The 14,518-nt window shown below is 43.8% G+C and overlaps 1 protein-coding gene across 1 annotated transcript in view; it reads right to left on the bottom strand.

Annotated features, from left to right (window-relative positions):
• PPP1R13B (protein phosphatase 1 regulatory subunit 13B) overlaps positions 1-8,594 on the bottom strand; it is a 76,466-nt gene extending 67,872 nt beyond the window's left edge. The window contains exon 1 of the mRNA XM_069856774.1: positions 8,460-8,594. Coding sequence (XP_069712875.1) covers positions 8,460-8,468 — 9 coding nt within the window. The 5' untranslated portion in view covers positions 8,469-8,594. The remainder of the gene's footprint in view (positions 1-8,459) is intronic.
• Positions 8,595-14,518: the final 5,924 nt, after the last annotated feature.

The following is a 14,518-nucleotide window of genomic DNA, read 5'->3' as shown; positions in this document are numbered from 1 at the left end:
GCAATACTCTTGCCCACATATTAATAATGCAACCCCATCTACTGCTTTTTTCATCTAATACTATAACTCTCAAAAATTGCCAGCAGTCCACCTTAGTAGGTCTGGACAGGTACATTCTGGCTTTTAGGAGAGCAACAGTCACTGGTCTTGAAGTGCCAAAAATTTGTGTTCTGCTATACTGGCAGCCAAATTAATTCAGATACTAGTCAATGCATTGTGCTTGTGTGCACTGAGTCAGTCCACGGGACTGGAGAAAGACCTTGGGCACTGCACTGTTTTCTTGTTTTGGTTTTAGAGAGCAGGGAAGTTACTCTTCTTTGCCACATGGCCCTGGACTACATACCAAAATCATCTAGCTATATCTCACCATATTCATTCACCACCATAGAGCTGTTTCAGGCTGAAAAATTCCAACAACCTAAACTGATAAAACTGATTATATCCTTCCTGCAATCTACACGTTTCTACCCTTTTTCATGCTGGTTCCAGTGCTCATCTGACCCCGCACTGACTTGGTTTCAGTGTGCTCAGCTGGCAGGAAAAGTTACCTGGCAAGAAGATAAAAAAAAAAAAAAAAAGCAAAAACGCAAACAAGTTCCTGCTGAGTTCGCACACTGAAAGAGCTCAGCACAGAATCAAACACCAGCGGCAATCCAAAAGAGGGGGCTGCAGGGAGGCAGGACTGCAGCAGCCCCTGCAGTTACACCCATTTCACCTGCACAAAACTGAACCCTCATTTTCCCCTCATTCTCAATTTATAAACAATAATTTGGACTTGTGAAAGCTGAAATCCTTTCGTCAAACTTAAAGCAGACATAAGGATACAGAGGTTAAATACGGTGTCTGCAACATATGCAAGTTTAGATTAGATTGCTTCCTGCTGAAGCTGGAATTCCTTAAATAAGATAATTTTACAGTTACAGACTCCTTCACACATAAATAGAATTCTACTGCTAAGCAAAGCAATGAATTGGAAACTAAAAAAATCTTAATTGTACTTCCACTAGTGAAGAAGTAGGCTAAATTATGCTGTGAATCTCAGAGGATAAAGAAATTATGGAAAGAAATTGGAAGGAATGCAATACTGCAAGGGGGAGGGCAAAGTGACAGCAGACTAACAACTGCCACCTAGGTTTAATTGTTTTTTCTTTTTTCTTTTTTTTGGTCCCAACTTTATATCTGTTTCTCAGGATTTCCTCAAATCCTGAGACAGACATTTTACCAAATAAAAACAGTAAAACAGTAATTCCTGTTTCAAGGAAAACATAATAAAGTGTTACTGGATACCCAATACAGATGTGAAAACTGGTGAAACCATAACTTATCCCTGAAGCAACAATGTTTCTGCACTGCAGAGAACCTTAGTTTCATTTCACTGATCTACTCATCTCCTAAAGAGCCAGAGAATAAAATTCAAAATACGTCACCTGGGGTACAGCTCCACAATAAACTGAACTGAATAAATAAAAATACTGAAAGGGCGAGACTACACTTTCCTATCCCCTTTTCTGTTATCAATCTCAGCCAAGCAGTCTGCTCCCTCCTGTAACACAGACAATACAATAGTCACAACGTAATCTGATTTAATGCCTTAGACTGGCAAAATATACACATACATGCATGTATGTGTGGGTACATGTACCTCTTCAGCATTCTTTGGATACAATTAATTTTTACATTTTTAGTGGCAGGGATCAGTGCACCGAGACAAGCAGTGCGATCCATTCAAAGCAAATGGTGGGAATGAGCAGAAGGAAAAGGAAACGGCCTCTTCCACCGGCCCCAGGAAATGGTTAACCCAACTCATCCCTATTGTGAAACCTCAGCCCTGAAAGGAATTCACTTGCTCGAACTTCCTACTGCACCACAAGGATAAACCTGCACTCTCCAATACAAGCAACATTACATGTACTTGCTTCTAAGCAAGATTTAAGACAATTAATAGAGTTAATTAAAGTTTCAGTAAAGTGACTGGACATTTCTGTTCAAAACAATTCTTGTTCTCGACTGAGCAATTGTTATGCCTGCTTGTCTTCTGAGATACTGTAGAATTTGTGCTCTGTCCTCCTGGTAGCATTGTTGCTTTTGACACATAAATCTACTTCTCAAGGATGGTGTCAATTATTGCACTATATAATTCTATTATCATTGGTCCAAACTCTGAAGCTTAAAACATTGAGTACATTCCATAGACATACTGCCTAATACATTAGAGATTATTGGTTTAATTGATTCTAACGACAGATTTCCAAACTACCATAAAAAAGTACTGACCTGAAGTGGTAAAATTAGTATTTGATAATATTTATTTACTTTCAAATCTTACAATGTAAGAATCGGTGATATAGGATTCAAGTCTGATGGAAAAGTTGCCCACAAAAGAAGTGAAGAAAGACATTTGAAATCAACTAATAATTTATCATTTTCCAATTTTAAAAAAAAAAAAAATCTCATTTTGCTAGGGTCTAACACAAGCTCAAGAATCAATCTCGTATATCCCAGGCTAGCATATACAGTTTGAGTTGAAGTACTTTGAGATATCCTGTATTAGTAATTAATGTATGGCTATGCTAAGCTTTTAATTTAGACAAACACATAAGACTTGTAAATTCCAGCAGTGAGTCATTATAGAAAGGGAGCCAGACAACTCCCCTCCCCCAGTTAGGCAATAATTTCTTGCTTCTCCAAACCTCCATTCTCAACAATTATTTTTTATTTTTGAAGCTGCCTCCAGCTCTTAAGGAAAAAAAAACATTTAAAAAGACAATAAATGTGAGCTTTGGTTTAATATCAGGCATTAGACTCAAATACTTTAAAAAAGGCAACATTTTTGTTGTATGAATGGACAACTCTCATCATAATGTGTGCTGTACATGATCTTAATATAAATAAAATAATAAGGTATACTTTTTTATAATATATTTCACATTAAAACTGAATTTATTAGATTAACATAACTCGATCTGGAGGAACAAAATTTTGTTGTCAAATACTTATTCACTCTAATGTGCCCAATAGACTAACACAGATTGGATTGTTGCCCATGAAGAGGAACTAATAGCAAGTTTCCTTTCCCTCTAAATTTTCTCATACATTTCATAATAACGCACACATATCTATTAAACATATATAAATACTCTATTATCAGAGTAGCGTATGAATAGTACTTTTTGTTGACATGGTGAAGCTGATGAACTTATTTTTAATGATAGAATAATTCATATTCTAACATTCTAAAAAAACAGTGACGTGATCCCGAAAAAACACAAAATGGCCTTTAAGCTTTGTTGCAATAAATAACACCATTAATAATGGCTGAAAAACTTGCAAATTATTCTCTGCAGTCAGTTCAGATTTATTCAAAAAACAAGGACAACACTAGTATTGCTGATAACTGTAGAGTCCTGAATTAATTACAACATATTTCATCTCAACATTGCTGAAAATTCCTAATATTAACTGTGGTGTATTAGACTTCAGTTAATACTCCTTTAGACTTATACATCATCCTTTAGACTTATACAAAGTAGAATTGTATGAGTAGTGGTCTTTCCAGGGGAAGAGGACAGAGTACGCTGATTTGAAAATATTTTGGTGTTAAATTAGGAATAAGCAATACACACTTTGGACCTTTTGGGAAGGCTGTAGACTGAAAATATGACAAATGTATCCTTATTTGGAAACAAAACCCAAAAACAAAACACACCTTTTCCTTAATTCTCTTGGAAGACAGCTTAATTAAAAAATAACTACTGCAGATATCCATTTTCTGTTCATGTTTTATCAGTCATGTTATCTGTCTTCATGGGTCAGGAACATATGTAGCGTTTAATAAGATATTCATGCACACTGTAATACTCGAGACCCACTTGTATATTGTCTAGTCTAGCATAAAATACGCATCACAATCATCTTTGGAGAAGAACTGCAGTGTCACACAAAATTAACTGGACAAAAAGAAATCACTAAATGCTCTCGAACTCTTCACTTTCACTTATATTAAAACTGCAAACACAACCACCCAAGCCTAAACATAAAAAAAGATGCATCCATCAAGACCTTGACTCTAAGCCTCACACAAAATCCCACAAGGTTACTTCTAGATGTATTCAAAAATGCGAATGCTGGCTTGTGACCCCACGGATGCCTATTTCTCCCATTCGAGCTAAAGGTAAATCCAGAAAAGCTCTGCAGCAACAAGTTCTTGGGGAATATGCAATACTGTCTGTTCTTCCTAAGAGACTCATTCCACCACCATTCCTTACGTAGCCTCCATCATCACCTCTCCTATCACTTTATTGATGGTGCACAGACTCTGCATCATTCTATGCATGACACGTTACCTCACATGTGCTGTAAGGGAACGATACCCAAAATTTAGGTAAAAAATAAGAAGTGTTATATACTTCTCAGCTGCAGCAGTTCCTTCTTCCACTCTATCTGTTCTTAAGTAGGAAAAGAGTACTCCACCTAAGTGGCTTTTTCTTGTCTGCACCCTAGTGTCCAAGGAATATGGCAAATACTTGTAAGCAAAAGCAATTCTGGAACTAACATTCAAGAAAAGCATTAATTGCATTCTTTAAAGAAAAACTTCCAAAACTCTTACAGAAAGAAAATCTAAAGTCCCAACAAAAAAAATCTACTGAAGCAAAATAAAGGGGGGGGGGGGGAAGAAAACAAACAAAGAAAAAAAGAAGATAACTGGGATCCTCCAAACAGGTTAGACATTATGTGGCTGAAGGAGGAGCTACATCCACAATATTTTTGCATACAAAACACAACCATGGCTGGTTTAACGTAGAAGTATTACTGCTTAAAAGCATATCACATAGTTCTGGGTTTGCATATTTTTATTCTAAGAATGCAATAAATACCAACCCTTTTTTCAGTGAAAAAAAGAGTTCCACTACACATTTAAGGCACATTTATAGCAACTCTTTTCTTAAGTTCCTTAGTAGAGATGACACTTAGTATAGCATCATGAGCTTCTCATACACATAGCCCTTACGTCCTTTAGAAAATGGAAGAATTTATGATAGATGTCCCTTATCATCAAAGCAAAAAACAGCATGTGAGAAAAGTGCAGTCCACATCACCATTACTTCTTCAAGCACAATTGTGTTCAGGACTAAGAATATAGTTATTCTCACATTTTTCAAAAGCAAAGTACAATACACAATGCAAACTTGTATGGAAAGGATGCTAAAGAGCAGTGAGATACCCTGGTCACAAAATAAATCATAACTGATAAAAACTTCTCAGATTGAACTCGAGGCCCCATGTGGGAAAAAAAAAAAAAAAGCACTGACAAAACACAAGAGGAAAGCAGATAATCCCATCTTCCATGCTTCAGACACAACTTCATTCTTAAAAATAATTGCACAGAATGTAGAAACAATTACCCATCCAAAAGTTTCCTCAATTAGTTACTTCCAATCTGATAAATATAAGTCATAGGAAACTAGAAAAGTTTGATAACATTTCACTGAAATTTGTTGACACAAAACCGTGGTGATACCCACTTGTTACAACAGTTCAAGTCTAATATCATTAAAGTCTCTCCTCTTGCTATTATACGCCTCTGTTAATTACAAACAAAACAGGATCAGGGAGGAAAAAAAGCTTCTATGAATATGAATTCACGGAATTCCATCACATAACAAGTTAGATCATTGTATTTTTCCCTTTTCAGAATACAAAATCTCAGGCAAAACAGAGTCAGAAAATTTGGTCCAGTTCTACAGCCATATGCTCACATTTTGATATTATGTGTTGCTTATTCCAGTAAATGGGGTTGTTTTTTATATCCTTACAGTCCAGAAATAAAACAGCTGGGATGAGAAACTGGAAGACTAAAGGCACTGTCACAGTGTCCATTTAAACATACATATTTCTGCCTACCTTATGACAGACTGACCATAACAACATCTAAAAGCTCTTCAGAAAATAAAATGTTTATTATTCTAGGATTCAGACTCAGTAGCAACATTACTACCACTGTACCAGGGTAATTCCTTTTTATTAAAATTCATCCGTACTAAAAATGCTTTGAAGTGTTCTTCAAAAACACAATAAAAAGTCTGTATCCTACAACACCTTCCAACAGGCACAAACAACTCCTTCATTTAAACAACTGCGAAGGTAACAGGAAACACTTGCAGAAACACTCAAATAAGTAAAAAAAGAAAAAAAAGAAACAACTTTTCATAACAAGTCAATCACTGCACTACGGAAGTTATGACATTTGCCTCAAACCCACAAAGGGGCTGTTAAGTGATGGGAAGCAAATACGTTTGTTCTGCTTTAGCCTGTCATTGGCACGGTAGGTTTTCACTAAGAATTTTATGAATGTAAAGCATAACCCAAGTTGTCATGGAAGCTGAAAAAACTGACAGTCACCTCCGGTTTGTTTTTACAAGGTAACATCCCTATGTTTACAGAACAACCCTGCAACTCCATGAACTTTGCTGCCGGTTTCTAGTGTGCCTGGTGCACTGAGATTTCTTATACAGTATCAGTGGCGTATTTTGGTACCTGGCAGCTGGAAGTTAAACGGGACATCACATTAAAACGCCTGTCACAATACCTGCTTTTTAAACGCTACCTGTACCCTTCAATCTGAAATTTCACGTCCGGTTTGAGCTACTTCTTTCCTTCTCTCAGCCATGAATCAAAGTCGGAGCAAAGGCATTTTGTAAACGCTGTCTTTAATTTTCTCACCGAAAGGCATTCTGCTGCAGTGCTTCGGTTTCAAACGCTGCAGAGGAACTGGAAATAAAAAGCTCCTTTCTGTTGGAATCCCGAGAAAAAATGGGAGATACTCCCTTGTATGGAGTATCTCTTAAACCCACGTTTGAGAGCAAGCGCAGTTTGAAAGAAATCAACAAAAAGAAGGTAATTGTTTATTACTCGGTCTCGGAGGATCCTGCCATGGAATGATCAGCCATCAGCAACAACTCTCTCCCGGCCACTGCATCATCCCACGGGGAAGGGGGAGGGACAGAGGGGAAGGAAACGGAGAGAGGTTCTCTGTCAGAGGAGACAACCGCGGTTGTTTGCGAGGAAATGAAAGGTCTTGTCTTCCACGTACAAGTCGCGGTTTCACAAAAGAAGCGGCAGAGCCGAGGGGGAGCCCGCCGGTCCCTACCCCTGCCCCTCCCGAGGCGGGTTAACCCCTCCCCGCCCCCGAGAGCTGAAAGAACGGGGGTTGGGGAGGAAAAATACAACAAGGGGCTACAGGAAAGCTGGGGAGGGACAGTTCACAAAGGCTTGTGGTGATAGTACAGGGGTAAGTGGGTATAAACTGGAGAGGGGCAGGTTCAGACTAGACATAAGGAGGAATTTCTTCCCCATGAGAGAGGTGAGGCGCTGGCACAGGCTGCCCAGGGAAGCTGTGGCTGCCCCATCCCTGGAGGTGTTCAAGGCCAGGTTGGATGGGGCCTTGGGCAACCTGGGCTGGTGGGAGGTGTCCCTGCCCATGGCAGGAGGTTGGAACTGGATGATCTTTAAGGTCCTTTCCAACCCAAACTGTTCTGTGACAAACCAACCTACCCCGCCGCACACAGACACCGGCCCCACGCTGCCCCCCGACCTCATCGCTGTCTGCAGCTGCCTGAGGAGGCTGGAGCGGGGTGGGGGCTGGTCTCCTCTCCCAAGTGACAGGACGAGAGGGAACGACCTCAAGTTGTGCGAGGGGAGGTTCAGATTAGACATCAGGAAAAAATTTCCTCACCGAAAGCGTTATGGGGCACTGGCACAGGCTGCCCAGGGAGGTGGTTGAGTCACCATCCCTGGTGGTATTTAAAAGGCGGGTGGATGAAGTGCTCAGGAATGTGGTTTAGTGGTGGACAGGGACGGTTGGATTCGATCACAGAATCGGAGATTGGCTTGGGTTGTAAAGGGCCTTAAAGATCACCTAGTTCCATCCCCCCTGCCATGGGCAGGGACACCTCCCACCAGCCCAGGCTGCCCAAGGCCCCATCCAGCCTGCCCTGAACACCTCCAGGGATGGGGCAGCCACAGCTTCCCTGGGCAACCTGTGCCAGAGCCTCGCCACCCTCACGGTGAAGCATTTCTTCCTCATGTCTAACCTACATCTTCTCCATCCAATTTAAAGCCATTCTCCCTTGTCCTGTCACTCCACACCCTTGTAAAACGTCTCTCTCCAGCTTTCCTGTAGCTCCTTCAGGTACTGGCAGCTGCTCTCAGTCTCCTCGGAGCCTTCTCCAGGCTGAATAGCCCCAGCCCTCGCACCATCCTTGTAGACCCCCCCCTCCCCACCAGACGCGTTCCAACAGCTCCATATCCTCCAAGGTCTTTTCCTTTCCTACGATTCCACGATTCCAAGGAGCCCCGGCGGCGGAGGCGAGCGGCTCCCGGCCTGTCACGGGCAGGGGGAGCCGCGGCCCCGGCCCGCCCAGGTCGAACCCCCCCCCCCCCCCCGCCCCTTCCCCGCTTACCGGCATCATCGCCGCGCTCGCCGCGGCCGCCGTGACAGGTGCCTCCCGCGCGCCTCGCTCTGCGCAGCGGGCGGAAGGAAGAGGAGGAGGCGGTGGCGGCCGAGTTCCCAACCCCCTTTCCTCCTCCTCCTCCTCCCCCTCCTCCTCCTCCTCAGCGCGGCAGCCTGGCCGCCGCCTCCTCCTTCCCGCGGCGCTTCCTGGCTGCGCTCCGCCCCGCCAAGGGTTAACGGCCGCCGCGCCCTCATTGGCCGGGACGCGCCTGCCCCGCGTGGCGGGAGGGCGGGGGCGCGCCCGGGCGCTGCACGTGACCGCCCTCCGCCTCCCCTCACTTCCCCTTCCCCCCCCACCCCCCCGATTCTCCAGATGAGCCCCGTGCCGCCGGTTCCTCACGCGGGCCCCTTCTCTTCCCCACGCCCCCCGCCGCCGAGCTGCTTTCCCCCCCGGGGAACGCGGGGGCGGCTCGGCCCGGCCCCGCCGGGGAACGAGAGGGGCCCGGGGAGGCGGGTTTGAGGCGGGGGGCGCCGAGGAGTGCGGGGCTGCTCTGTGTGGCGGGGGTAGCCCCGCTGCGCTGCCCGGGGAATGAAGAATCGGCTGGGCTGGAAGGGACCTACCTAATCCAGTTCCACCCCCAGCTATGGGCACGGACACCTCCCAGTAGACCAGGTCGCTCCAAGCCTCATCCAACCTGGCCTTGAACACCTCCCGGGATGGGGCAGCCACAGCTTCCCTGGGCAACCTGTGCCAGGGCCTCACCGCCCTCGCAGAAGAACATTTATTTCTAACATCAGATCTAAATTCCCCCTCTTCCACCTTAAAACTGTTACCCCTTGTCCTATCCCTGCACTCCCTGATAAAGAGCCCCTCCCCAGCTCTCCTTAAGCCCCCTTTTAGTATTGGGAAGCTGCTCAAAGGTCTCCCGGAGCCTTCTCTTCTCCAGCCCAGCTCTCTCAGCTTGGCCTCATATGGGAGGTGCTCCAGCCCTCACATCATCTCAGGGGCCTCCTCTGGACTCACTCTAACAGATCTATGTTTCTCCTGCATTGAGGACTCCAGAACTGAACAGAGTACTCCAGTTGAGGTCTCACAAGAGCAGAGTGGAGGGGCGGAATCGCCTCACAGAATCACTAGGTTGGAAAAGACCTGCAGGATCATCGAGTCCAACCATTCCTGTCAAACACTAAACCATGTCCCTCAGCACCTTGTCCACCAGTCCCTTAAACACCTCCAGGGATGGTGACTCCACCCCCTCCCTGGGCAGCCTCTGCCAGTGTCCAATGACCTTTTCTGTGAAATTTTTTTCTCTGATGTCCAGCCTGAACCTCCCCTGGCAGAGCTTGAGGCCATTGCCCCTTGTCCTGTCCCCTGTCACTTGGGAGAAGAGGCCAGCACCCTCCTCTCTACAACCTCCTTTCAGGTAGTTGTAGAGTGTCCCCTCAGCCTCCTCTTCTCCAATCCCAGCTCCCTCAGCCACTCCTTGTAAGACTTATTCTCCATCCTTGTAAGACTTGTTCTCCCTCAACCTGCTTGTCAGAATTCTTTGCAGCAGGAGGGAAGGGGTTTTTGTCCAGGACCCTGGGCATTAGCCTCCCATGAATTCTGGTCTCCTGTCTGAAAGGAGGGTTTGGTCTTTGCCTGTTCTAGCGTCTCATTACTGCGACAGCAAGATGAAAGTTAACAGCTTGGGAGAAGTCAAGCTCAACTATAAGTGAAAACATCACCATATGCCTGTACAGCAACACATGGGATGTAGACGAATTTCATATTGCTGTGAGTCTCAAATCCTGATCTACAAAATACACAGACCTACCCAGAGCTTTAGCTCTGTTAATGTCCATGGCCGGTTTCCAGCCTCTCCTACTGTGTTTGTAGAACACCCTGACAGATCTCAGGTAGGGGGCAAAAAAAGTTAGAACTTGGGAACTTTTTTAGAAGAGCTTAAGTATTGTTTGTGTGAGTTTTTGGGGGTAAGTGATAATAGCATATTAATCTCAAATATGAGCTCAATGTTAAATGTAACCTATTAATGTAAGGTTCTGTAACAGGCAATTGTATAAATTATCTTAATGTATAAATAATTAAGATTTCATTGTGCATCCTTTATCCTTGTCAGTGTATTTAGCATCGCAAAATCATTTGTAAAAGACCTTTAGGGTCATCAAGTCCAACTGTAAAACCAACACTGCCAAGCCCCCCACCCAACCATGTCCTTAAGTGCCATACTTACATGGCTTTTAAATACCTCCAGGGATGGTGACTCAGCCGCTTCCCTGGGCAGCCTGGTCCAATGCTTGATAAACCTTTCAATGAAGGAATGTTTCCTCGTGTCCAATGTAAACTTCCCCTGGCACAATTGGAGGCCATCTCCTCCTGACCTACTGCCTGTTACCTGGAAAAAGAGACCAACACCCAGGCAGTCTCTGGTGTCAGCTTTGTGATAGGTCATAGATAAATTTGTCCAATGGGAAAACCCCATTAGCATCACAAGATAATACTTTGTTAGTTTTAATTCCTAAATATGTTACAAGTACTACTTGGAGCGATACTAGCTGACAATAACACTATGATCATACTCAGTTTCTTGTAAACTGGGATTCTAACTCACACACAGCTTTGGAAATAGGTAAGATCCAACAGAGAACTCCAAGATCTTCTCAGAATAATTTGTCTGACCTGAGATGAAACAGACTGTAACCCATAGTTACATATCTTAAGGAAAAAGGGGAGTTTGTCTTCATAGAATTCATACCAAACCTTAGTGAACAAATGAAAAGCAGTGAATAGAAATCTGCTGGTCATCTTATTTGTGGTGAAATTCTAATCTTAGCAACAAGGGAATTGTGCACCTACTGTCATGCTTGTTCTTTAAAATATATCATTTTTCTCATTCATCAGGGCTGTTTTCTTTCCAGAGATTCTTAAACGATGTTCCTAATGTCTTTTCAGGTACACTTTATATATTATATATATATATTTATATATTAACATTTTTCCCTGTTTTCAGTGACTTATAATAAAAAACAAAATACTATAACCCTCACTTTTACTTTTCCATCACAGTGGCAAGAATACTGACAAAATGAAAACTAGGAGAACTGGGAAAAGGAAGGCACTCCTCCATGCAATACCTCTTGCCCAGTCAACATGGGTTGCCCAGTCAACATGGGTTCACAAAAGGCAGGTCTTGCCAGACTAACCTGATCGCCTTCTATGACAAAGTGACTCGGCTGCTGGATGAGGGAAAGGCTGTGGATGTATCTTCCTGGACTTCAGCAAAGCCTTTGACACAGTTTCTCACAGCGTTCTGCTTGAGAAACTGTCAGCCTCTGGCCTGGACAGGCGCACACTCTCCTGGGTGGAAAACTGGTTGGCTGGCCGGGCCCAGAGAGTGGTGGGAAATGGTGTGAAATCCAGCTGGAGGCCAGTGACAAGTGGGGTTCCCCAGGGCTCAGTGCTGGGTCCAGCCCTGTTCAATGTCTTCATCAATGACCTGGATGAAGGCATCGAGTGCACCCTTAGCAAGTTTGCGGACGACACTAAGCTGGGTGGAAGTGTTGATCTGCTGGAGGGTAGGGAGGCTCTGCAAAGGGATCTGAACAGGCTGGACCGCTGGGCAGAGTCCAATGGCATGAGGTTTAACAAGGCCAAATGCCGGGTCCTTCACTTGGGGCACAACAACCCTATGCAGTGCTACAGACTGGGAGAAGTCTGTCTAGAAAGCTGCCTGGAGGAGAGGGACCTGGGGGTGTTGGTTGACAGCCGACTGAATATGAGCCAGCAGTGTGCCCAGGTGGCCAAGAAGGCCAATGGCATCTTGGCTTGGATCAGAAACGGTGTGACCAGCAGGTCCAGGGAGGTTATTCTCCCTCTGTACTCGGCACTGGTGAGACCGCTCCTTGAATCCTGTGTTCAGTTCTGGGCCCCTCACCACAAGAAGGATGTTGAGGCTCTGGAGAGAGTACAGAGAAGAGCAACAAAGCTGGTGAAAGGGCTGGAGAACAGGCCTTATGAGGAGCGGCTGAGAGAGCTGGGGTTGTTTAGCCTGGAGAAGAGGAGGCTGAGGGGTGACCTCATTGCTCTCTACAACTACCTGAAAGGAGGTTGTAGAGAGGAGGGTGCTGGCCTCTTCTCCCAAGTGACAGGGGACAGGACAAGAGGGAATGGCCTCAAGCTCCGCCAGGGGAGGTTTAGGCTAGACGTTAGGAAAAAATTCTTTACAGAAGGGGTCATTGGGCACTGGAACAGGCTGCCCAGGGAGGTGGTTGAGTCACCTTCCCTGGAGGTGTTTAAGGCACGGGTGGACGAGGTGCTGAGGGATATGGTTTAGTGTTTGGTAGGAACGGTTGGACTCGGTGATCCGGTGGGTCTCTTCCAACCTGGTTGTTCTGTGATTCTGTGCTGGAATAATGGCCTCTGGTATAAAAGTTTGTCTACCCTGCATTGCTTTTGGCAGTTGCAGGTTCCACCGATACAGCAACCAGACAGACTGGATACTGTGGACTGAGGAAATGTCTTCAAAAGGTACTTAATTTATATGCAAGTCTGTTCCTACTCCTATTCCTGCTTCTCCTGAATTAAAAAAACAAAACAAAACAAAACAAATGACTTGGCTTATCCCTTTCCATCTCCATTTTCCCATTAAAATGAGGAAAGAAAAAAAAAAAGTCAACCCAGTATTTATAAAGCATGACTTAAAACCCTACCTGCAGTGTAAAAAAACAACTCTACCTCCTGTTCCATAGAAGAATTGTTTTGGGAATCACTCTTTTAGCAGTCAAGGGACAGAGCAGTCATTATAAAATCTTTTGATTCCAACTTAAGAGTATCTACAAATATTTTGTTTACTGTGAGCAGGAAAATTGCTCTCTACAACTACCTGAAAGGACGTTGTAGAGAGGAGGGTGCTGGCCTCTTCTCCCAAGTGACAGGGGACAGGACAAGAGGGAATGGCCTCAAGCTCCGCCAGGGGAGGTTTAGGCTAGACGTTAGGAAAAAATTCTTTACAGAAAGGGTCATTGGGCACTGGAACAGGCTGCCCAGGGAGGTGGTTGAGTCACCTTCCCTGGAGGTGTTTAAGGCACGGGTGGACGAGGTGCTGAGGGATATGGTTTAGTGTTTGGTAGGAACGGTTGGACTCGGTGATCCGGTGGGTCTCTTCCAACCTGGTTATTCTGTGATTCTGTGATTCTGTGAATAATGTAGAATGTTTTTTTCCCATTGCCCATGCATTTCCATACCAAATACCTGATGCAACTTTGTAGAAGCTATGTGGCTTTGTGGAAGGGGCCAGTGATATCTTAGCTGCCTGTCTTAGATTAGTGAGGTTGTGTAAAAGCAGTCATGATTTGGGGAATGCCTAAGAAGATAAGGTAAGAGAATTCGGTTATGGAAGCAGACAAAGTTAGACATACAGAACCCAAATTATTTACTTCCAAATAGGTTGCCTTTGTGAGAGGTGTTCTAACTTTATTGGTCTTTTTCTAAAGGAAAGGTGTTGTTTTTTTTAATTTGTTGGTACCAAGTGCTAAAACGTGGCATGCAAAAACCTTTTACACTCCTCTTGGTTATTAAAAAAAAACAGTGCAATACTATTTAACTTTACAAATTGAGGCCCCTATAGCTTAACAGACATTTATTCAACTTACAACATCAAAACATGAAGAGTTACTGCTTATTAGTTACGGTATAGTTAGCTTTTGAGATTTGTGCTGAGCTCCTGTTTAGCTAGAAATTGAATCAAAATGTTTAAACTATCATTCTAGTGTTTTGCTGCAATACTTGAAATTTATGGGTACATGCAGAAAAAATATCAAAATATGTTTTGTATTTAGGCCAGATTTATTGGAAAAAAAAAAAGATACTAACTACAGTTAGATCTTTATTTGATCATGCACAGCATTATTTTTTGGAGAAGCAGAGATTCCCAAAGATATAGGTAGGAGACTAATGAGATTTTCAGGCATAATCCTGATGAAACTTCAATTCTTACTTGTTTTTTAAGTATCTTCTAGTGAGATTTTCAAATGTATGTGTTTTCAAAAATTTTTAAAGCTACCAGGTCC

This window comes from Phaenicophaeus curvirostris, chromosome 5 (assembly GCF_032191515.1).
Source record: "Phaenicophaeus curvirostris isolate KB17595 chromosome 5, BPBGC_Pcur_1.0, whole genome shotgun sequence".
NCBI classification, from domain to species: domain Eukaryota; kingdom Metazoa; phylum Chordata; class Aves; order Cuculiformes; family Cuculidae; genus Phaenicophaeus; species Phaenicophaeus curvirostris.
Note: the sequence above shows the minus strand (reverse complement) of the source record. Positions and strands in the feature narration are given on the sequence as shown.